Source organism: Eumetopias jubatus, unplaced genomic scaffold, assembly GCF_037043125.1.
Source record: "Eumetopias jubatus isolate StellerSeaLion01/CBP00866 unplaced genomic scaffold, mEumJub1_p1.0 scaffold_1, whole genome shotgun sequence".
In the NCBI taxonomy this organism is placed as follows: Eukaryota; Metazoa; Chordata; class Mammalia; order Carnivora; family Otariidae; genus Eumetopias; species Eumetopias jubatus.
This window is the reverse complement of record NW_028274807.1, coordinates 167,475,204-167,498,581: the sequence shown is the minus strand read 5'-3', so window position 1 is coordinate 167,498,581 and position 23,378 is coordinate 167,475,204. Positions and strand designations below refer to the sequence as shown.

Below are 23,378 nucleotides of genomic sequence, written 5' to 3'. Positions count from 1 at the left end.
AATGGGTGCTCTTACACATAAATAACCCTCAGAATCCCCTGGAGGGCTTGTTAAAATACAGATTGCTGGGCCCTACCCCTGGAGTTTCTCATTCAGCAGGTCTGCAGGGAGGTGCCAGACTTTGCATTTCTGACAAGTCTCCACGTGATGCTGCTGGTCAGGACCGCACTTTGTTAAAGGTGTGCTCTAGCATCAGCGGTCCCGGTTCCCTGGTCAGGGACAGCGCTGTGAAGCCCACATCTGTCCTCTCAGCAACACTGTGCTGGGCGCCAGGACAAGGAGTGGGTGACCCTTTGCCCAAATGGCTCCACCAAGCTCCTAAGGCAGCCAGAAGACAGACGTCCCCTCCCTTGCCTCCCACCAGCCCCACCCCAGGGCAATTCCAATTACCACTTGATCTTCATTCGTTCATTCAACAAACAGTACGTGCCAACCATATGCCAAACCTGGTGCTGGATGTTCAGGACCCCGGGTCAAGAGCCACCCGCTCTGCCATCTCTGAGCTCATCGCCCAGTGCTTGTCAAAAGGGGAACAGGATAGAACACAGGCGATTTCAGCACAGGATGGCAGCATCTGCCTCACTCTTCTCAAGACCTTCTGTCAAGTCAGAAAGGGAAGACATCCTTGATTCCTCTTTTCCTCAGTCCTGCCTCTGAAAGACTGCCCAGCACTGCCCACCCCTCCTGGTCTGCTCTGCCATGCTCCTGGCAATCATCACCACCACCTGCACAGCAATAATCCCACCCACCTGCTCCACTCTTGCCCCCTCCAACACAGGGTCAGCTTTCAAAAACAAAAATGGGGTCATGCTCCCCCCTACTCACAGTAGCCTCAGTGGCTTCCCACACTCCCTCACCACCGGTTCCAGCCCCACTGGCCTCTCCTCCCCTCCCGCTGCCCCCAGGGCTGCCCTTTCTCATCCCTCAGGTCTCTGCTTAAAAGCCACTGCCTCCAGGTGCCTTCCCTGACTGCTGTTCTGGCTCAGTGTGGAGGATCAAAGAGGGCTGCAAATCCTTTGATGGGAGAAGGGTTTTCTTTCCTATCTCCCTGAAGTGGAGCTCGGGCTGAGAGGCAGTGCCGGGCCATTTCCAGACCTCGCCTTGCAGACTGGGGCTTCCCCATGGCTCTCTTGGGGCCCTGAGCTATAGTGTCAGACACCCAGCTGAAATGCTAGGTACAGAGGCCCTGGAACCACACGGGGAAGGAGGCAGCTCAGCTGGGCCCAGCCTTGCGGCCATCCCCACCAAAGCACCAGGCACATGGGTGAAGCCATCTTGGACCCTCCAGCCCAGACCAGCCACCAGCTGAAGATCACTCGGTGATCCCAGTCAAAGCCCCATAAAGCGGAAAAATCACGCGACTGAGCCCTGTCCAAATTCCTGACCCACTAAACCATGAGGTACTGTGTTTTAGTACTAAGTATTGCTGTTACACAGAATAAATAACCAGAACATTCTGCATTATATTTATTTCCATCATAGCACCTCCTTGGGCAGCTATATATATTTTTTTGATTGCCCAAGCAGATAAAGAGCAAATGGAGGAACACTGAACTTAGAATCAAGAGACCTGAGTTCTTGTTATGGACTGAACATCTGGGTCCCCTTAAAAGTCGTATGTTGAAACCCTACGCCCAGTGTGACAGTATCAGGTGGCGGGGGCCTTTGTCAGGTAATTAGGATTTGAGCAGAGCCCTCATGAATGGGATTAGTGCCCTTAGAAGAGTCAGGAGAGAGCCTGCCTGCTCTCTCTGCTCTCTACCACGTGAAGACACAATGAGAATCAGCGGTCTGCACGCTGAGAGAGCTCTCACCAGACCCCAGCCATGCTGGCACCCTGTCAGGGCGAGGCTCACTGGGGCTGAGCTCCCTGTGGCACATGATTCAAAGAAAGGTTCAGGTGGTGGCTCTAAGGGTTTACCTGGGGCAGGTCGAACATTTGGAAAACGATACCATCACCATCTATTTCTTTTCTACCATCACATATTACACACACTGAGGACCTCTTATTTTCCTGGGCTGTGCTGTGTGCCGAAACACCTAGATTAACAGGACACAGTCCCTGCTCTCAGATACTGTCCCTTCTCTTGAGAGGGGGCATGCCCACAGTTGGTACGGTCGGGGCAGGCACCCAGTCCCTCTGGCCATGTCCTTTGAACTCTGCCACCTGCTTGCTCTTCAGGCGTCAATGTTTAAGGCCTGAGTCTGACCCAGTGCTTCCTCTGTGTGCCCATAATATTCTGTATTTGTTGATTTGCTTATTTAGCCAGTATTTACTGAGTACCTACGAAGTGCCAGGCCCTGATTTATCGTAGGAAACAAGACAGGTGGTTCCTGCCATGGTGGGATCTCCCATCTAGCGGAAGAGAGAGACGAACAACCAAACATGAAAAAGAGAAAAGAAAGAAACTATCAAATGATTGCTCTGATGGACTTCCAGCTTCTAGCATGGTGAGAAATCGGCTGACAAGCCACCTGATCTGTGGTACTTGGTTACAGCAGCGGAGTGAACTAAGACAGTTCCCATCCCAGCTCGGCCACTCACTTGCTGGGCTATCTTGGGCAACTCAATTCCCTCTCTAAACAAAATCTCTCAGCCAGAGTAGGTTTTACAGACCAAGTACATTTCCTCCCTTCCTTGCTCCTGCTCATTCACAAACACCCCATCTCTGTCTGGCACTGGGCCCATTGCAGTGGGAATAAAATAACCAGATCTGGGCCCTGCCCTCAAAGCCCTGAGAGGCTACCTGCCAGAGAGATGGACACTGTAAGACAGCAAGACAAGCCTTCTCTGGACAGCAGGAAGAAGGACCCAGAGCCCAGCACAGATCCTGTTCACTGAGCTCCAAAGAGGCAGCCAGGGGTCAGCACTGGTTGGCCCTGGGGTCAAAGGGCAAGTCCAGGCATCCCTTAGAGACTCCTGCTTCCAAAAGCCACATTAGCATGGTGCAGAAGGCCTATACCAGCTGCACTGGCCTGGGCCCACGCCCTAATTAGACTTTCATAGCGTCTCACGCAGCCTGCTTGGCCCGACTACCAGCTGGAGCTCCTGTTCCGTCTGGTGGCCTCTGGTTAATGAACCCGTGAGGGGCTGGCCGAGCTCATTACAGGCGATGCGAGGGAACAGGGGACCCCCCCCGCCCATGCTCCCCCATTTCATGTTCACACTGAAAATGCGAAGGGAGGAGACAGGTAGGAGCTGAGGCCACAACCTGACCACACAGCTCTGCATGGCTCCAGTGACGGCTCAGCCAGAGACAAGGGTTTCCGTGTGTGTGTCTGTATCTCTGGTTTTAGGGGAGCATTCTCAGGCTGCACCCAGCCATTTCTTCTCTCAGGCCAACGAGGCAGAATGAGAATGACAGTTCAAATCTGTCTCCTTGCAATTACTGGTCCATAGACATGTCTGGACAAGCTGCTTTCTCAGAGCTTCACTGTCCTCAGCTTTAAGGTGGGGCAGTAACCCCCACCCGGCCCCAAATGCTTAGTTACTGCCCTCAGTAAACTGTCATTACTGCTGTTATGACAAAAAGATAGGCCGGAGAAGGCACCAAAACGTGAGCAGCATTTGCTTCCGAGGGGCAGGACTGTGCGAGTGACTTCTTCCCTCCTATTTTTCTGTATTTTCTAAATTATATACAATGAGCATTTTACTTTCATAATTTGGAAAGAAAAAAAGCAAATTTTCTCAAAAAAATCTATCAGAAAAATGAGATTATGTGTGTGGAAGGGCCTAGACAGTGCCTGGGAGGACGCTATTAATAGAAGCTTCCTCCTACAGGCTAAGTTTGAATAAATGAGATAGGGTAGAAAACCAAGAGTGGTATTTACGAAGAGGTAATGCATTTTTGCTCTTTGATAAAGCGATTTCCACAAAAGTGAGTATTTAAATGCTGTGGCTCAGATGAGGGGAGTTGTTTACAGGAGTTTAAAGGAAGAGCGCTCCCCGGCCAGACCAGAAGGCAAAAAAATATAGGGAGGAGGGCGGAAGCAAGCTAGGGTCCCCTGACAGGTGAATAGATAAACACGATGTGCTGCATACATCCGATGGAATATTACTCAGCCTTCAAAAGGGCACAGGCTTCAATATGGAGGAAGCTAGAGGACATTATACGAAGTGAAATAAGCCAGACACAAAAGGGCAACTACTGTATGATTTCACTTCTCTGAGGTCCCTACAGTAGTGAGATTCATAGAGACAGCAAGTCAAATGGTGGTTGCCAGGGATTCGAGGGGGAGGGAACGGGGAGTTAGTGTTTCATGCGAAGGGAGTTGCTGTTTCGCCAGATGAAAAGCACTGTGGGGGTGTATTGTAGTGATGGTTGCACAACAGTGTGAGTATCCTTCACGCTACATAACTATACACTTAAAAATGGTTAAGACAGTAGATTTTATATTAGGTGTGTTTTACCACAGTTTTTTTAAATGTAGAGAGAAAAACAGGATCAGACCCAGAGGAAGGAGGAGTGGGTCAGAGGGTTGGAGCAAGTTGCTGATTCCCTGTGGTTGAGGGTTACTGGCTGGAGAGATGACAGGTGGAGGAGAAGGTCCCGGGAGCATGGCAGAGGGAGAGACAGCCGCAGAGTGGCGCCCTGCCCGGTGAGCGCTCTCCCGGTGAGGTTGCTACCTCCTACCTGCACTTAGGAGGCTGGCCCCAGCGGGTTCAGGGCAACGAGGTTTTGTTGCTGGCAGACTCAGAGGCAGCCCACGTCAATGCCTGAGGGGATCCGAGCTCACAAACCCAGAGTATGGAGTGTGAGAAATCAGGACCCAGGGAGTTTGTGTATTATAAATAAACGAGGCAGAGAAAGAGGCCCTAGCACCGATCCTCCAGGGGTGTAAGGAGGATGCATTGAGCATCAGTTCCATGGAGAAGAGATTCTGAGATCCCTGTGCTGAGGGAATTGGGAAGTGGACTGGCTGGCATCCCCCCCTCCCATAAAAGGGTCCGGATGTCCTGAAAGGAGGGGGGAGGTCACCTTAGCCCAAATGAAGACTAACGCAATGCCTGGGGCTTGGTAGGATAAGAGCAACAGCAAGGACAATTTACTGAGCATTTCCTGTCTGCCACAAGTACTTTTCTCGTTCATTCTCTGCAGCATCCTTATGCGTGAGAACTATCTCTATTCTCATTTTCAGAGGAGGAAGAAGCCAGGCACAGAGGGGTCCATAACCTGCACTCCCAGGGCCTTAAAAGCACATCGGTCGGCCTCCAGTGAGTCTTTGCCTCCTTTCTGCTTTGCTGCCTCCCCTCGGCCCCAGCCCCGGTCCCCTCCTCACTTGAACTGGTGCTCTCGGGAACTGCGGATCTTGGAGGAGAACCGCTCGGCCAGCTTCTCCAGGCTGCGGGAGTACTCCAGCTCAATCTCAGCTTTCCGGCGGAAGAACTCCTGGAGGTCCTGGAGCAGCTGCAGCCGGGACTCAGACTGCTGCTCCAGGCATTTGAACTGCTCCACCAGCTGCGTGCGGATCTCTGTGGGCAGAGGCAAGGGGCAGCGGGTGTTAGGCTGTGGTGGGCACCGTGGTGGGACCCGCCCGGCTGACCTGGGGCCCCTCGGCACAGGCACTGCGATTCCTGCAGCCCCCCTCCCCACAGCCACCCTGGTCCCCCAGAGCCTCTCCGGCATCGGCACGGAGATCTGGCACGGGCTGGCTTCTGTCACATGGTCTCACCCCATGTTTCCCCAAGTTGAGTCATGGCGTGTCACCACCATGGCTTTTGCCATATCCACATGCCGCCAGCATTATTATTTCTTCCATATGATCTAGTCAGTTGGCTCACTTTTCCTACTGAAACAAACGTATTTGAAATGAACGGCTTTGTGTCACTGCAGGGAGGGCAAAACCAGGACCACATGCCATCCTGCGACACAGAAAATGAACTCAACAAAAACAAAAAGTCTGTAAAAGTCTATCTAGAGACTACTGCTTACCAGAGGCCCTGAGCCCAGGCTGCCTGCTCTCTGTCAACAAAAGGAAAACGGGAGGGGGCGGGGCGCTAAAGACTTTCTCCAGATGCAGTTGGGGCTGAGAGCGGCTGAGAAGGGGATGCCAGGGGCTCATGGGTTTCAGGGTTACTTAAGGCCACGTCTGTGTTCCGCGTTAAATCACCTTGAGTTCCATGCATAAACATCTCAAGTACCCCTAGAGGACCGTCACCCACACTTCAGGAAATATGGACAGCAAACCAGGTCTGTGCAACCAGGGCGAAAGTTCAAAAACTGGGGAGGTGGAGATAAAAATCACAAGCAAATCCCAATAACGACAGCCAACCTCATCTTCAAGCCTGTAGCGTGCTGCGGGCCCTCCGCTTTAACTCCTTCCCCGCCATCCCACAAGCTGCTCAACACATCGGTCTCCCCAAAGCACTCTGCTCACACCAGCTCCCTGCTCAAAACACCCCACAGCCCCCCTCTGCCTGAGTATTAAGCCCAACTCCTTAGCATGGAATTCAAGGCCATCCGCCGCCCAGCCACAAACTTTACTTGTCAGGATTTACCCCCAGTAGACTCTCGAAACTGTTCAAACCAGTCTTTGACATGTCCAATCCCACCCGCATAAATAGGCACCCTGTCGGAAACGAGGGCCAACAGCATCTTAGCATCCTTCAGAGAAGTGGTCTTCACAGGGGGCAGCCCTACACTGGGGTACATAAAGGCTTCCCCAAGGGTACACAGGCAGGAAAAGTACAAGGGATTCAGCTGAAGATCCTGTTTCCATTTCCACCCTTCCCTGCTCTGCCTGAGAATGTGTCTCAGTCTAGATGACGTAACTGCTCTCCTTCCCCACTTCCCTCTTCACATTGGTCCTTCTCCTGCTTTGCAGAAGAAAGACCAACTTCTTCATCCAGAATCTGACTATGGCCTAGTGCCCTTAAATGTCAAAATATCTGGGTGCCAAAAAAAAATGGACAATTTAGAATGTTGGTGTTAGCAAATCTTCCTTTGGGATCCTGAACCCTTGCTACTCAAAGTGTGGTCTGTGACCAGCAGCATCAGCATCACCAGTGGGCTTATTAGAAAAGCAGAATCTCAGGCCCCAACCCAGAATTTCTGATTCAGAATCTGCATTTTAGCAAGATCCCCAGATGGTCCTATGTACCTTAAAGTATGAGAAGCACTGCCGTCAACTATCCCCATCCATCTCATTATGAGAAGCATTTCCCACACTATCTTACGTTTATGTTTAGTAATTATTTATCAGATGTATAAAATACCCATATTATTTTGATGAACTGTGTATGTGATCACTGTAATGATAAATCAATCCAAAAGAAAGCTACTTAGAGTTCTATGGGCAAAGGAATAGTTTTCAATGTCTATTTCAGTTTACATACATGTTTTAGATCAAAAGAAGTATGATAGAGTGGGGTGCCTGGGTGGCTCAGTCGGTTAAGCAGCTGCCTTCGGCTCAGGTCGTGGTCCTGGGATCGAGTCCCACATTGGGCTCCTTGCTCAGGGGGGAGCCCGCTTCTCCCTCTGCCTGCAGCTCCCCCTGCTTGTGCCCGCTCGCTCTCTCTCTCTCTGACAAATAAATAAATAGAATCTTTGAAAAAAAAATTGAGTTGCATACTGGAGATCTGTGCATTCTACTCTAGATAAGTAATCCTGCAATAAAAAAGCAAAATAAAAAATTGCTCTGTTATTTCATTTCCATTTGATACATTTAAGAGAGTAGTGTAATTTTATTCTACAAAATCAATATTTACAATATGGTAGAAATGATATCCTCTGTAACTACTTAAATTTATAATGAAACATTTCAGATGTCAAGTTAAAATGTATGAGGCAAGAGAGTTTCTTTCCCCCTGAGTTCACTTAGAGGGTAGGCAAGCAAAAAAGTTTAAAACCTGCTTTAGAGCCCACGTCAAGTACTGTTCCTCCCAGGGAGTCCTGGACTGCTTGACCCTCCCAGCCCTACTGTGAACTCCCATGGTACTTCAGTTTGTCTCTGACTGCCTCCTGCCGTTTCAATTCTTTCATGAACGTGTGTCATATCCACATTAGCTCCTCAAATGAAATTTAAGCTCTGAAGGTGGATTTTCCCCGCACATAATAGATCACCAGGAAATCAATATCTGTACAGCAAATTACTATTTATTTTTACCAAGTGCTTTTACCCAAGGATCTTAAGTTTTGTGATTATGGGAGTCTCGCTCGACACAAACATACACACAAACACCACACACACACCCCACACAACACATACACACCATACACCACATCCCACACACAGCACACCACAAACATACCATACACCACACACCACACTGTACACACACACACACACACACATATACAACATGACATTATTATCCATTTTTACAGAGGAAGAAAGCACAGCTCTGTGTAAACTACAATCAGGAACTTGTCCAAGGTCACATTTTGTTCCCTGAACTGTAACAAGTTACACAGGTATGCCTATGACATGGCCTATGTGTTGAATTGGATTGAGATGCCATCATTCCCCAAAGGGCAAGCCCTACCATATCAACACATAGTTATAAAAATGTTTTCCAAATATTTTTCAAATTACTTTCAGACCATCTACTATTTGGGACTCAAAATAATCTTAATAGTAATCATTAGCATTTATGGAGTCCATCATTTGTTGCAGGCCCAGTGCTGACTTCTTTGCATATTTATCTCATATCATCTGTCCCCCATAAGGCAGGTGCTGCTAGCGTTCCCCACTCTCCCCCAAGAGATGAGGAGGTAGAGGCTCAGGGGTAAGCAGCCTCTGTTCATAACAGCTGGTGTGTTGCAATTAATCTAGGAATCAAGCCCAGATCCCTCTGATGGCAGCAACGACCCTCCAGATACCTAACTAGACTGAGACCATATTATTTTTTTTTTAAAGACTGTAATCCATCTGTATTCAACCTCTTGTATCCTTTTTGTGACAAAATGGTGGTCTAAAGAGAATTAATCAGAAATGCTACAGCCACTGCTTTCCTGCTTTACAGGGCATAATCAGGAGCCAGTGTTCTCATATTTTAGAGGAAAAGCTCATAAATCACACTATGATGACAGAAGAGGATTTGGAAGGAGCAGAGAATCTCCCCCAATTCATACCACCAGCTGGAGCCTCCAGGCTGGGTCATGCATAGAACCTTCCTGCAGTTTGGCCAGCTCAGAGTCAAATCCTTCTAGCAGGAAACGGTCCTGGCCGGATCTCCGACTGCAGCTTGCCCGTGCTCTGGAACCCTGAAAGGATTTGATTACCCATCTCGTCATTTCTAACTCCCTTCCAAGTTGCTCCTCCTTGGAGCTGGCACAGATTGGGGTTTTATCCTTGAAGATTTCAAAGGAGTGACAAAAATAAAATAAAACAGAATTGCTCCCAAGGCTCAGACTCCATTCGGCAGACATTCCCCCCAGGGGGCGGTTCCAGCCACAGTACAGCACGGAGCAGCAAAAAAATTAAAAGCTGGTGGGGCAGGGAGGAAAAGGGGTTTGGAGAGTCAGGAAAAGCTCTGCTGTCAGAACCTTGGAACTGAAGATGACCTCTCCAATCACCTAGTGCAGCCCCCTGGTTTTACAGTTAGAGGCATGAGGCCCAAAGACGGGGCAAAACTAATTCTGACACCTGGACTCCTGAAGCACAGCTCTCCGTGGCACTCTCCTGATAAAATTCTCCATAGCTCCCTATTGCTTACAGGATCAAAGCCAAACTCCTCTGACATTCGAAGCCCAAGAATCTACAGCCTGCCTATCCATTCCCCATATGGCTCTTGCTGCTTCTCCTGCAATAGTCTCACCAAAGACCACTGTGGCTGTGCCAAAGCCACTGCCCATGGCAACACTCAGGGCCACCAGCCTTAGGGTGAACAAGGATCCCCACGCTCCCCACCCCATTCACAACTACAACCCCACAAGCAGAGGCAGCAGGTCTTCTTCAGGTTCAAGGTAATTAGAAATTCTATTTTAAAAAATTAATAGATTGTTTTTTAGAGAAGCTTTAGGTTTATGGAAAAATTAACCAGGAAGTACAAAGAGTTCCCAAATACTCTCTCTCACTCCCAGGCACTGTTTCTCCTATTATCCACCTCTTGCATTGATTGGTGTGGTACATCTATTACAACTGATGGACAAAGCTAATATGCTACTATTTACTAAAGTCCAGAGTTTAGGTTAGGACTCACTCTCGGCGTGTTTGGACAAATGCATAATGTCATGTGGCTATCATTATGGTATCGTACAGAGTATCTTCACTGCCCTAAAAATCCCCCATGTTCCACCTATTCATCCCTTCCTCCCTCCTCTCTACACCCCCTGAAAACTACTCAGCTTTTTACTATCTCTCTAATTTTGCCTTTTCCAGAAAGTCATATAGTTGGAATCATACATTATATACGCTTTTTAAGCTGGCTTCTTTTACTTAGCAATAAGCATTTAAAGTTCCTCCGTGTCTTTTTATGGCTTCATAGCTCATTTCTTTTTATCACTGAATAATCCTCCATTGCATGGAATAATATTCACAGTTTATTTATCCATTCACCTCCTGAAAAACATCTTGATAGTTTCCAATTTGGGGGAATTATAAATATTTTGTGCAAGCCAAATAAGTTTTCAACTCATTTGGAGACATACTTTTTGTTAACTAATAGACTATATTTAAGAGCAGTTTTAGGTTTACTAAAAAAAAGAAGTTCTACTTTTAGATAAGAAATATAAGAATTTAAAGACTTAGTACAAAATTCAAAAGGTAGACAGGATATAAAGAGAAAAATCTCTCTCCCACCTCTGTCCACCAGCCATCTAGTCCCCCTCGAATAAGGTAACCAACTTACCAGGTTCATGTGTATCCTTCTAGAAAAAATGGTGTATTTCAAATAGATTATTTCCCCCAATTTTACACACATGACAGCATATCATTCACAGCGTTCGGTACCTTACTTTTGCCTTTTAAGAATACATTGGGAAGTTGAAAAACAAACTGAGGGTTCTAGAGGGGAGGGGGGTGGGGGGATGGGCTAGCCTGGTGATGGGTATTAAAGAGGGCACGTTCTGCCTGGAGCACTGGGTGTTATGCACAAACAATGCGTCATGGAACACTACATCAAAAACTAATGATGTGATGTATGGTGATTAACATAACAATAAAAATTTAAAAAAAAAAAGAATACATTGGGAAGGGATGCCTGGGTGGCTCAGTCACTTAAGTGTCTGCCTTCAGCTCAGGTCATGATCCTGAGGTCATGGGATCATCACCCCCTCCCCACCCCCCCCACCCCCGCCCTGCCTTGGGCCAGAGTCCGCTTCTCCCTCTCCCTCTGCCCCTCCCCCTGCTCATGCTCTCTCTTTCTCTCTCAAATAAATGAATAAATAAAACTTAAAAAGAAAATAAGAATACATTGGAAAGATCAGTCCATATCACTTTATAAAGAACTTCCTCGTTCCTTTTCACAGTACTATAGAATTCCACTGTAAAATTTAAAAAATCTTAGCCAGTTCCCTTTTCTGGACCTTTAGGTTGTTTGTAATCCTTCACTATCACCAACAATACTGGAATGAATAACCATATGCAGGCTTCATTTTGCACTTGTGCAGGTGTGTCATTTGTGTGACGGACCCTTCACGTGGAAGTGCAGGAGCGAAAGGCATTTGCACGACTGTTTGGAGATTGCTAAAATGCCCCCCTCTGAAACTGTACCAGTTGGTACCTCCCAGAAGTCTACGTGGGAGGGGGTCACAGGGACTATTTAAAAAACAGGCATGTTGGGATTTGCTTCAAAATAACCTTGGGTGCGGGGCTGGGGAGTGGCAGGCTTATAGGTAACACAAGATTGGCCTTGAGTTGATTGTTGAAGTTTGTCTGTGGTGATGGATGGGAGGAAGAGGCTTGTTCTACTAGCTCCTACTTCGGTAATGTTTGGAACTTTCCATAATAAAAGAGAGGGAGAGAGAAAAGAAAGGCAGACAAAGCCAGAAACTTGAGACAAAGGCTGCAGCACTGGTTAGCAAGTCTGACCAGTTAGGAATGCCCACAACTTGTCCTCGGAGGCCTCTGCCCCCGGCCTGCAGATGGGTTAGAAAGAGGATCAGAGTGCGACCTTAAGAGCAACTTTAAATGCAGCTTCCCGGGCCCCACCCAATTCTAATCCTTGGGCCCTGTCCTGATAATATGGCAACTGTTCTGACACCTCCTGGGTGGTGAGACCCCACTTTTGCAGCACATTCATCCTGAAAATCAAGATCGAGCGGGCCCATGTCCCCCGCTCCACAGACAAGGCTGGTATACCCTCGCTGGTAGTTTCTGGAGCTAACAAGGGGGACGGACTGTATGGCATGTTGCCGCTGACAGTGCCTTCTCCTCACATCTGTGCACACACGGTCCCGCCCATTATCACCGTGTCCTATGAGGCTGCTGCTACTATCATTCCTGTCTCAGAGATGAAGCAATTGAGACTCAAGGAGTGGGGGGGGATTTGCCCCAGGCTCACCCAGAAATTGGCAGAGTCAGGGCTCAAATCCAGAGTAAGGGGCAGACGGGAACCAGGATTACCCGGGCTCCAGGTCAAGGCGCCCTCGCTGGGGGATCCAATGCCTCCGCTTTCAGGATCATGCCCCGCTCCACCTCCTGTCTCCGTCCCATACCCCATCTGTCATCCTGGTGCCATTCTCACTGGTCCTGGCTGTCACCGTATCCATCCCAGTGCATCCTGACCTCGACCTCAAGGAGGGAAACATCGACTTGGTAGCACAATGTAAAAGGCTCTGGGTTTACCTGCCCAGGGGATTCAAATCCCGGCCCTGCCACACAATAAGCTGAGTAAACATGGGCACGTCTGTTTCATTTCCCTGCAACTCAGTTTCCTCTGTAAAATGGGGATGGTAATAATCTATCTCGTATTGTTGCTGTAAGAATGAGTGATCATTCAAGAAAGCTCTTAGTTCAATGCTCTATTTTAGCACTGCCCTGTCTAACACAGTGGCCACTAGCCATAGGTGGCTATTTAAATTTGATTGAAATAAAAAATTCACTTCTCAGTTGCACTTGCCACATTTCAAAAGCACATGTGGCTAGTGGCTACTGTACAGGACAGAGCAAAATATGTCCCAGCACTGCCGCAAGTTCTAGTGGGTAGCACTGGATGAGAGGTTTAATAAAAGCTCTCAGTAGCTATGATCATCATTTATTACTATTGCTTTCTGTGGCCAGCCCAACAGCCAGCATCCCAAAAGAGTCCACTGCCATCCAACTCCAGCCTTAGGGGAGGGAGGTGGTGTGGCAGAGGGAGTGGAGAGACCCACAGAGCCTGGACTCCAGCCGCTGTCACAAGTTGGAAAATTGTCTCTGCCAGACACGCACTGGGAGGTCTTGGGCAAGCAAGCCATTTTCTCTGAGCTGTCTTCCCATCTGCGAAAGGCAGGTAACTATGCTCACCCCACAGGGGTACTGCAAGGATCAGACTAGAAATGTGTGCGAGGTGCCAGGCACCTAGGAGACCCTGGGCCAACAGCCTCCACAGAGGGGCGACACAGGCTCACAGGCTTTGGGGACAGCCAGCCTGGGCACAAACCTGGTTTTCTCCACTTTGTAGACATCACTTCAGCTCCCTGAGCCTGTTTTCTCATCTATAAAAAGGGGAATAATACTACCTTCCTCTTGGGTTTGTCAACAGAGAGATGGTGTGCATATAAAGTACCTGGCGTGATGCCTGGTGCACAGCAGATAAGCAGTAAGTGGCAGGAATGGGCCATCACTGCTGCTGTAGCTGTGTAGACGGAGCATGGGGCACACTGGGCACTAGGCTAGGTGCTCCCCCAGCCCATCTCACACCCTCCAAACACAACTCCGCCAAGAAGGCTATATTGTCCCTGGGCACCATCCCTGGGGCCGCTCAGTGCTGGGTTCCCTCCTCCTTCTGTCCACTCCAAAAGCCTGGGCCCTGCACAAAAAGGCTCCGTTGGCCCGGTGCGGGCTCCGCACCCCCACCCTTCTCCCAGCCTCCCATTTGTGAAGAGGCGGCTTGTCATAGGTGACCCGAGCCCCCCAACCCACCCCCCGCCAAGGGCACCTGGGCTCTGCGCCGCGCCACACTGGAGAGCACCAGCTGCTCGGCCAGTCCCAGCCACCACGTGCTGTCTCCCGGCAACGACGATGGAAGGCCCCCATATGCGTGCCACCCTCCCCACCTGCACTGCGGGTGGAGCTGACTGGGTGGGTGATGGGGAGCAAGCTCCTCAGTCTGCCCTCTCTGCTGACTTGAACCAGTTCCTGGCACTTTACTTTGTCTCCCTCTTTGGGCCAGGGACCCCTACCAAAGACAGTCCTGTATTAACCTTGACCAAGCCCATTTCACATCCATCATGGCTTCTGACCACCAAAAGCTCGGGGAGGGGCTGGGTATCACACCATCAGTGAGGGAACTGAGGCCCAAGAGAAGGGAAAGGACCTGCCCAAATCACAGGATTCAAAGTTGGGCTGGCCTGGCCCTGCCGGGCACTGCCCCAGTCTAGCTCTTCTCCCCACCAAGCACAGCAAATCATCCCAATAATAGAACGGTTTCTCATATCTTTTCACCACTTCAGTCCTAAATCAGTTGTGAGCTGGGTGATGCAATGCCAAGAGCCAGATCTGGGATCAGACTTGCTAAGTTCAGAGACTGGCCTTGAAGCTTGCTAGCTGTGTGACCTTCAGCAAGACAGTAACCTCTCTGGGCCTTGACTTTACCACCTGCAAAATGGAGGGAATAACAGTAGAGAGTTATTGTGCTGAGTGCTCCCCACGAATTGTCTCCTTATTCAGGCAAAGCAGCGAATATTATGCTACAGCCTTGGGAGTAACTACTACTATTACCTGATTTTGCAGAGGAGGATACTAAGGCACAGAGAAGCAAACTGACGTGCCGAATTTCACTTACACATTAAGGAGTCTTTGGGCTCTAAATCTATACCACTTACCAGGGATGTCTCCTGAGCACTTGCTGTACGTACTATATACCAAGTCAGCCAAATTCTTACATTCTGTCTTCAGCCATCTACTATTCCTAGAGCAGCGAAAGCCAGACTTAGCACAGATAATCAAAGCACATCCACTCCGGAGGCTTCCTTGAAGCAAATTACATCTGCTTCCAGCATTTTTGGAGGGTGAGGGAACACAAAAGCTGGGTGAAATGATTGGCATTTCCCCCCTCCTCCTCTCACCACCACTCCCTCCCCCAAAAATGAAGCACAGTATATGGGCTAGTGTTTTGAAAAACTAACAGTTATTTAATAATGGTGATGATAATGCTGTCAACCAGTAAAATCTTCCTCTAAGTAAGAGGAAACAATATGGTCCCAAACACACTAGGGAATTAGCATTAGATATACCTCCATGGCTGAAGAGATGGGAAATAGGAGATTCCCACTTCCCACTGTGGTCCAAAGGCAGAGACCCAGCTCCGAAGCCTCCTGACCGCCTCTACCTGGATTGGTAAACCAGAAACTGGACAGGAGAGAAGGTGGGAGAGAGGCTTCCCCACAGCATCTGTGCCGTGTCTAAATAATAGCCATTCCCTCTCATGAAGAAGTCAGACAGAAGTTGCCTCCCCGCCTTCCAGATGTTCAGCAAAATGCAAAGAATGGTCAGAATAAGGCCCCGCCTCCTATTACCAGAAGCTCTGAGTTAAAGTGGGCCGTGATCAATTTCAACACGAGATTAATATTCACGGCTTTGCTGCCCAATGGTCCCTGAAGGATCAGATGCATTTAAATGGGAAGAAATCAGGATTCATTAATTCTGAATTTCCAGCTGCGTCCTCTGACTGAGGATGCTTCTTTTTGTTTTCAATCCTACCCTGCTTCTAGAACTAAAGTAGAAGTCAGAGAGCTGGGGGCCAGCCTGGAAACATGGAGTGTTTCCCAAACGTTAAGGCCATCTTCACAATGTGTCCTCTCTATAAACCATCCATCCTGTGTTTATTCAACATATTTCTTTAAATCACCTTGCTTTCTACATGGAATACTTTATAGTACTGTCATCAATAGAAAAACTTGAATCACTCATCATTAATGGGAGGTGTCTGTAAAAATAAATACAATGGACACAAAATAATGTTATTAAATTCTACCTAGCTTCTGTTACCTGAGACCTGCTTTCTTTTTGATAAAAGGAGTTTGGCAAGGGGCGCCTGGGTGGCTCAGTCGTTAAGCGTCTGCCTTCGGCTCGGGTCATGATCCCGGGGTCTCTGCTCGGCAGGAAGCCTGCTTCTCCCTCTCCCACTCCCCCTGCTTGTGTTCCCTTTCTCGCTGTCTCTCTCTCCGTCAAATAAATAAAACTCAAATGTTTAAAAAAAAAAAAAAGGAGTTTGGCAAGTATTCAAAGAAGTGTCGAAGGCATGCTAGCACCTAATGGAGACTTTTCTCCTTAAGGTCATCAGAAGGGTTGAAGGACAATTAAAAAGCAAACAACTGTTTCTTTCTGTGAGTCATTGCTGTTCAGTTTTGCCCCTGTGAACCACCCAAAATCATCCTCCATATATACCAAGAATGGTGTTCTGTCCTCACTTCAGAAAATGGCAGTTGGGGGGTGCCTGGGTGGCTCAGTCATTAAGCGTCTGCCTTCGGCTCAGGTCATAATCCCAGGGTCCTGGGATTGAGCCCCCATTCGGGCTCCCTGCTGGGCAGGGAGTCTGCTTCTCCCTCTCCCACTCCCCCTGCTTGTGTTCCCTCTCTCGCTGTCTCTCTCTGTCAGATAAATAAATAAAATCTTTAAGAAAAAAAAAAAGAAAATGGCGGTTGGTCCAACCCCTTAATTCACAGAGGAGTCAAAGAACGGAGAGCCTCACCCAACGTGGTACCAGAATCTGGGTCTCCCAGCTGCTTGGCCAGTGCTCAGCTATTCTGACTACAGTTCTTCATACACAAGTCCTGTTGTGATGCAAGGAAGTTAGCACAGCGACAGTGCCTGCCACCAAGCTGGTTCCTCACAAAGATTTTTACAAGAATCAATTAACTAGACAAATGAAGTGATGTATGTGGTAGGCTGAATAATGACCCCCAAAAGATATTCAGCTCCTAATCCCTGAAAACTGTGAATGTCACCCTAAAAAGCTGAAGAGGGCTGTGCAGAGGTAATTAAGGATCTCGAGATGAGGAGATGATCCTGGATTATCCAGGTGGACCCTAACTGCAATCACAAGCGTCCTTTTGGGGAAAGAAAGTAGGAGACGGCACAGACAGAAGAGGAAGAGGCCAATGTGACCACAGAGGCAGAGACTGGAATTATGCAGCCATGAGCCAGGGAATCCCAGCAGCCACCAGAAGCAGGAAGAGGCAAGGCATGATTCTCCCCTAGAGTCTCTGGAAGGAGTTTTTGGGGGCTCTCACAACATTTTAATTTTGGCCAAGTGAAACAGAATTCTGACTTCAGACTGCGTGGCTTCTAGAACCTTGAGAGAATTCATGAGTGTTGTTTTGAGTCCCCACGCTTGTAGCGTGGACTGATACGATACACATCACACACTTTGAAAGCTCTAAAGAATGACAGGATATGGTCTAAGCAGTGAATGATATAGCAAGTCGGACGACCAGAAGAAGGAGGGACCTCATGAAGGAGGGGAGCCGGGGCAGGACTCACAGGATCTGTACAAGCAGGGAGGGCGAGGAGGACATTATGCCGTACACACCTACAAGCATTTACTGGTTGCCTACTATGTGTGTGTTCGAGGAAAGGAGGACGCGAGATGAAAATATGTATACAGGGCGCCTGGGTGGCTCAGTCGGTTCAGCGACTGCCTTCGGCTCAGGTCATGATCCTGGAGTCCCGGGATCGAGTCCCGCGTCGGGCTCCCTGGTCAGCGGGGAGTCTGCCTCTCCCTCTGACCGTCTTCCCTCTCGTGCTCTCTGTCTCTCATTCTCTCGCTCTCTCAAATAAATAAATAAATAATCTTTAAAAAAAAAATATGTATACAGTAGGATCCTCACTCTCAATCCCCGGTGTGCTGGGAGGATAAGCCACACCTAGGTGAAGAAATCATGAGCAAAATGAGATGGAATAAGGCGTACACAAAAAATGTATGTGCTGAGATACTTATCACAGCATTGTTTATAAAAGTGAAAACCTGGACACAACATAATCCAGCAATAGGGGATTGCTTAAGTATCCTGGTACATCCATGCAACTCTCATGCAGTTTATATATGTTTATATATGTTGTATAATAATAATAACCCTGAAAAATGCCCATAATATATATCACATGACAAAAGTGGGTTACAAAAATATGATGTATAGTTTAGCCCTCCGAAAATGTTACTCTAGCCATTTATACACAAAGACTAAATATTACACACCAAAACGTTAACTGTGGTTCTCTCTGGGTGGTGGGATCACAGATCTTTTCATTTCTTCAGTAAATATTTACTGAGCACCTATGAACTAAGCCATGGCTCAGCAAACTGTTCTGTAAGGGGCTAGATGGTAAATATTTTAGGCTTTGCAGGTCATATAATTTCCGTGTAACTACTCAGTTCTGCCCGTGTAGCACAAGAGTAGTCATAGACACTAAGCAATGAACGTGCATTGCTGTGTTTCAATAAAACTTTATGTACAAAAACAGGTGATGGGCTGTATCTGGTCAGTGTGCTGTAGGTTGCCAACTCCTGTACTAATCACTGTGCTTCTTCTATATTCTTTTTTGTTTTTTGTTTTTAGGAGAGAGAGGTAGGGAGAGAGAGGGTGGGGAGGGGCAGAGGGAAAGGGAGAGAGAGAATCTTAAGCAGGCTCTGCACTCAGCACAGAGCCCAATGTGGGGCTCCATCTCACAACCCTGAGATCATGACCTGAGCTGAAATCAAAACTCGGATGCTTCACCGACTGAGCCACCCAGGCGCCCCAGTGCTTCTTCTATATTCTTCAAATCTTCCACATAATAGGCATTATACCTCTAATATTGGGAGAAACAGTACATTTTTGAAAATACTCAACATCGGCTGGCTCTGGGAAGGCCATGGTTGGGTCTAATAGAGTGACATCTCCTCTAGGGGGTACAATCTTAAATATTCCCAGGGGCTGGGGTTAGGCGGATGACAAAAATGTGCCTAGGGACCCGGTGTAAAACAGTACAGAGCGCACAGATCGGATCAAATATATTCAAATTCACTCTTTAATGCTAATGCTGTATTTGCTAAACAAAAACAATCTATAAACCTCCAGCTTTTGACTCCAGAAAACCTTCCCAGAATATATCACTTCGGCCAGTGCCAGCCCTGCTGGATTCAAACCCAGAGCATGGTGGCCTCCCCTCTGCCACATCTGTCCCCACATTGACCCCCATTAACTCTGACCAGCCCAGGCAAGAGCTGCTAATCTTCACTAAGAAGGTGCCTCCGGCCCTGTGTGCATTCACCTGACAGTAATGGGATGCAGGATGGATTTCCCAGACCTTCTGATGAGAATGCCATATGGAAGAATATCCAAGGCCATAGTGAAGCCCAAATATTTTATGCACATAGCAGCTACTGCTCATGAAGCCTTGCCACGGGATGGGAAGGCACTACATCAGGCTGAATGATTTATGTTTCTGAAAGCCACATGAGTTATTGTCCATTACCTCATCCTGGCAACCTGGCAACTTCTTGCCAATTGATTTTTGTAAAGGAGAGAAGGAGAAACAAGAAGCGTCTGAAAACAAGAAGGGTCTGATTTCAGGCGTGTGTGTATGTGTGTGCATTTGCTTTTTAACCTTTGTAAAACTCTGCAAAGGTTTTCAAAGGGAATCTTTGTCCATTCCATAACAGGGGCAGAGATTAAATTTTCAAGGAGATCAGTGAGTGGGGCCTGGTTATTTGAAGGAGTTTCATTTTTACAATGCATATCAAGCAAGTCCTTACAATCACAGCTATCAATTCTTGTGGTCAGTCAGTGAACCTCCAAGAGAAACTCTTCAGGAGACCCTCCATGCCTCTGAGAATAGATGAAGGGCAGCAAAAACGTAAAGAAAGGGAATCAAGTACCTTCTCAAATGCTAAGTCCAGAAAACTTCTAGGAAAAGCCCCAGAAAAGAAATTAAAAGTCATTATAGCTGCCTAGTGACTTAATAATGGGTTACAAGCCTGAGCGCAGATAATGCTGGTGTACGTACATGCTGTGGTCTGGTCAGGTTATTTCAGACTCAAACATGGACTTTAGAAAGTAAGTTCTGGGTCAGTTCCAGCTCTGCCTCAAGGCATTAACCTCATCCCTGACCTGGGATTAACGATACCTACCTCTGAACTGTGGTGAAATCAAATTAGGAAATATATACATACATGAGAGAGTGCTGCAAACAGTAAAAAGTTATACAAACAGGTGTGATTCTTCTTCATAGTATAATTATTATTACTTTATGAGACTCCGTTACCTGCCAATTAGTAAAAAATGTTGCTTGCATGCCCACCGACTATAACAGCAACACAAGATCAACCAAAGAGAAAAAGGTTACAGCTCCCTTAGCAGACACATCTCCCAACGTAGTAGTGAATTTCCATGGTCAGACTAGAATCCAATCATTCACACTTGGGCTCAGTGCAAGCACTTACCACCCCAATATAAATCTGTTTGTCCTCTTAACGCAATATGGAACTCTTTGCCAAGCTCATATTTCATGTCTTGAGTCCTATTACCAAAGGGGAAAAACACCTCGTGTTTATGAGCTTGCCACTTGGCAGCACAGCGTAGTGGGTTCTTTCTGCTTGCTCCCTGTTCGGGCGATAATTCTTTGTGAGACTTTGGGCAAAGAGCTTCACTTCTCTGGGTCAGTCGGTCAATGGGTTGCTTTTGTGGTCCTACTATGAACCAAGTTCTGGGCCTCAAATTCCACAGAATGTGAGGTCATAGGATTGAGGTCAGTTTCAGCATGAAGAGTTTTATTATACGTCAAACAAGAGGGCAATTTCATACGCTAATACACTGCTGCGTCTCGTTTGGGCCTAAATCAGGTTATGTGCTCAAAAGTCCCATAAGAGTCATCTTACAGCCAAGGTGCCTGCACTGACCACATGGAGATGAGCTTCAACCCCCAGTCCTTCCCCTTCCTCCTCCCTTTGCCTCTGGTAATTTCTCCTTGGCACTGAGGTGAGTTGCCTGATGTAGTCTGCTTCAGCAAGAACACAACAGTAACAGATTCTAACTTCCAAAGTCTCACTCACCATTCTCCCTCCCGAATGAGGGAGGATGCTGTGGGTTGGGTTATCAGGGAGACAAACGGATAAAATGCCATTTAATTTTGCATTCCAGTTTCCAGGATGAAGCCTTTTGGATCCCGAAAGTACTTTATGGCAGGAAACATAAAGTATCAACAAGCACAGACAAATGCTAGTGATGCTCATTCCTGTTCAGTGTCTGTCTTTGAATGGTCAAGGGGCACTAGGCAAAACCATGATCATGACAAGCTCTCACCCATCACTCCCCCACAGGAAAGAGACATCATAGACCTATAGGCACCTGATACGGAGGGTGGCAGTCTAGCCCTGGTCCTACTTTCAGAAATTCTAGGGACCTAAGTGATCATCAAAGCCAGCATTTCCTCCCAGGGAGTTCCATAGACCCCTGTGCCCATGAGCTGCCCGCCACCGTTCCACCCTGAAACTCACCCCTCCCTGAATATTCCCTGTGTGAGGAATTGGCACCTCTATTTCCCTACATGCTTGAGCTAACATCTAGCCATTCCTTACCTTTTGCTTACCCCCATGCCTCCATCCATCACCAAGTCCTATCCATTCGATTGCCTTAACATTTCTGAATTTATCTATTTATCTCTATCTCCACTACCACCACCCTAGTTAAAGTCCCCATCATCTCTGAGCTGGACAAGCACAACAGCCCCCTAAACTAGCCCCCATATTACTGTTGCCCCCTTCCCAATATTTTCAAATCAATTCTTCTTTAGAAAGTAAAAACCTAATTCATACCACCACCAGCAAGTTTCTGTCTTCCCTACTCTCCACTTTCATGTGGCTTATGAGACTCTATGTATGGTCTCTCCCTGCCCCCACAGCCTTAGCTGGTTCCATTTGCCCCCTACTCACTATCTTCCAGCCCTCCCCCCAGCCTTCTCTCTGCTGCTTGAACATACCAAATTCTTTTTTGCCTCAGGGCCTTTGCACTTGCTCTTTCTTCTGCCTGAAATGCCCTTCTCTTCTTCTCTCCATTTCTCCATCCTATCCCATCTAACTCCTATTTATCTTCAAGTCTCAGGTTTGAAGAAGTTGAATAACTACCTTACAGTGTGCTAAAAGCATTGGATGAGATTATGCATGCAAAAGTGCTTGGCATGCTGTCAGAGAATTCAATAAATGTTACATATGCATTATAAATGTTTAAATCTGAAAGATCATTCTTATCCATGCCCCTGTATTTCTTTTTTTCTCCTCTAAGTTAATAGCTTTATCTTCAACTCTGGCAAGTCTTTTCACAATGCCCAGGAGGGAGACAAAAATTCTCTTATTTCTACCTAGACCTAGAAATCTCACAGATACTTTCTTTCCTCTCCATCTTATATTAATTTTACTCCAGTACTCAAAATCCCCCCTTCCTCCTCAGATGTGGATGACCCAATTCATATCTAACTTTCTGTTTCTATATTCATTCATTTCCACATTCACTCAAGATACATCAGCATCTGCTCCAGCTCTGTGCAAGGACAGGAGGACACATCTACAGGGATGACAGAGGACCTGCCTTTGAGGAATTCAGCAGAGACCAACATAGACAAAAAAAAATCACATTACAATGAGCTAGAACAGATATGCACAAAACTGCTTATGAGCACACCAAGAAGGAAGCAGGGATCTCTGCAGGGGGGATGGCAGTAGCCAAAGTGGTCAGATAGGCTTCCCCTGGCCTGGCCATGGAGAGCGCATAGGAGTTCACCAGGTTAGGGGACAGCAGAAAAGGCAGCATCACTAGGGCTTCTCCCACACTTTGGCTTAGAACAGGGATAAGTGAGAAGGCAAAGGCCCCAAGATCTGGAAGTGCACAGCCTGTTCAAACACTGGCAAAGGGTCTGATGAGGCTGGAAGTTGAAGTTTAGCAGCAGGCAGAAGAAACTCCGGTAGGAAGGGTTCCCTGGAGCCAGAGAGTGAACAACCTTGAAGGCCACATTCAAGGGCTCAGATTTTACCCCACAGTCAATGTTATAGGAAAACCCGATGGCAGCATGGAGAACAGGTGAATGATCGGTAGAGGAGATGGGAGATAAGGAGACCAGTTAGGAGGCCACTGCAGTACTACAGTCAGGGACAGGGAAAATCAACTGGGAGATATTAAATTCCTTCCTTAAAGTAGGCATTTCACATGTTGACTGGCAAATCCTGGTTTGTTAACTTTGACAAGAGCTCCGTGGATGTGCCACAAGGCCAATTTCAAATGTGGAGTTTCTAGTAGTAGAGGTCACACACAGCCTTCTCC

The 23,378-nt window shown here is 47.5% G+C and overlaps 1 protein-coding gene across 1 annotated transcript in view; it reads right to left on the bottom strand.

Moving 5' to 3' along the window:
- The window catches only part of SRGAP3 (SLIT-ROBO Rho GTPase activating protein 3), a 238,814-nt gene that overhangs the window by 117,176 nt on the left and 98,260 nt on the right, over positions 1-23,378 (bottom strand). The window contains exon 2 of the mRNA XM_028101776.2: positions 5,281-5,473. Coding sequence (XP_027957577.1) covers positions 5,281-5,473 — 193 coding nt within the window. The remainder of the gene's footprint in view (positions 1-5,280; positions 5,474-23,378) is intronic.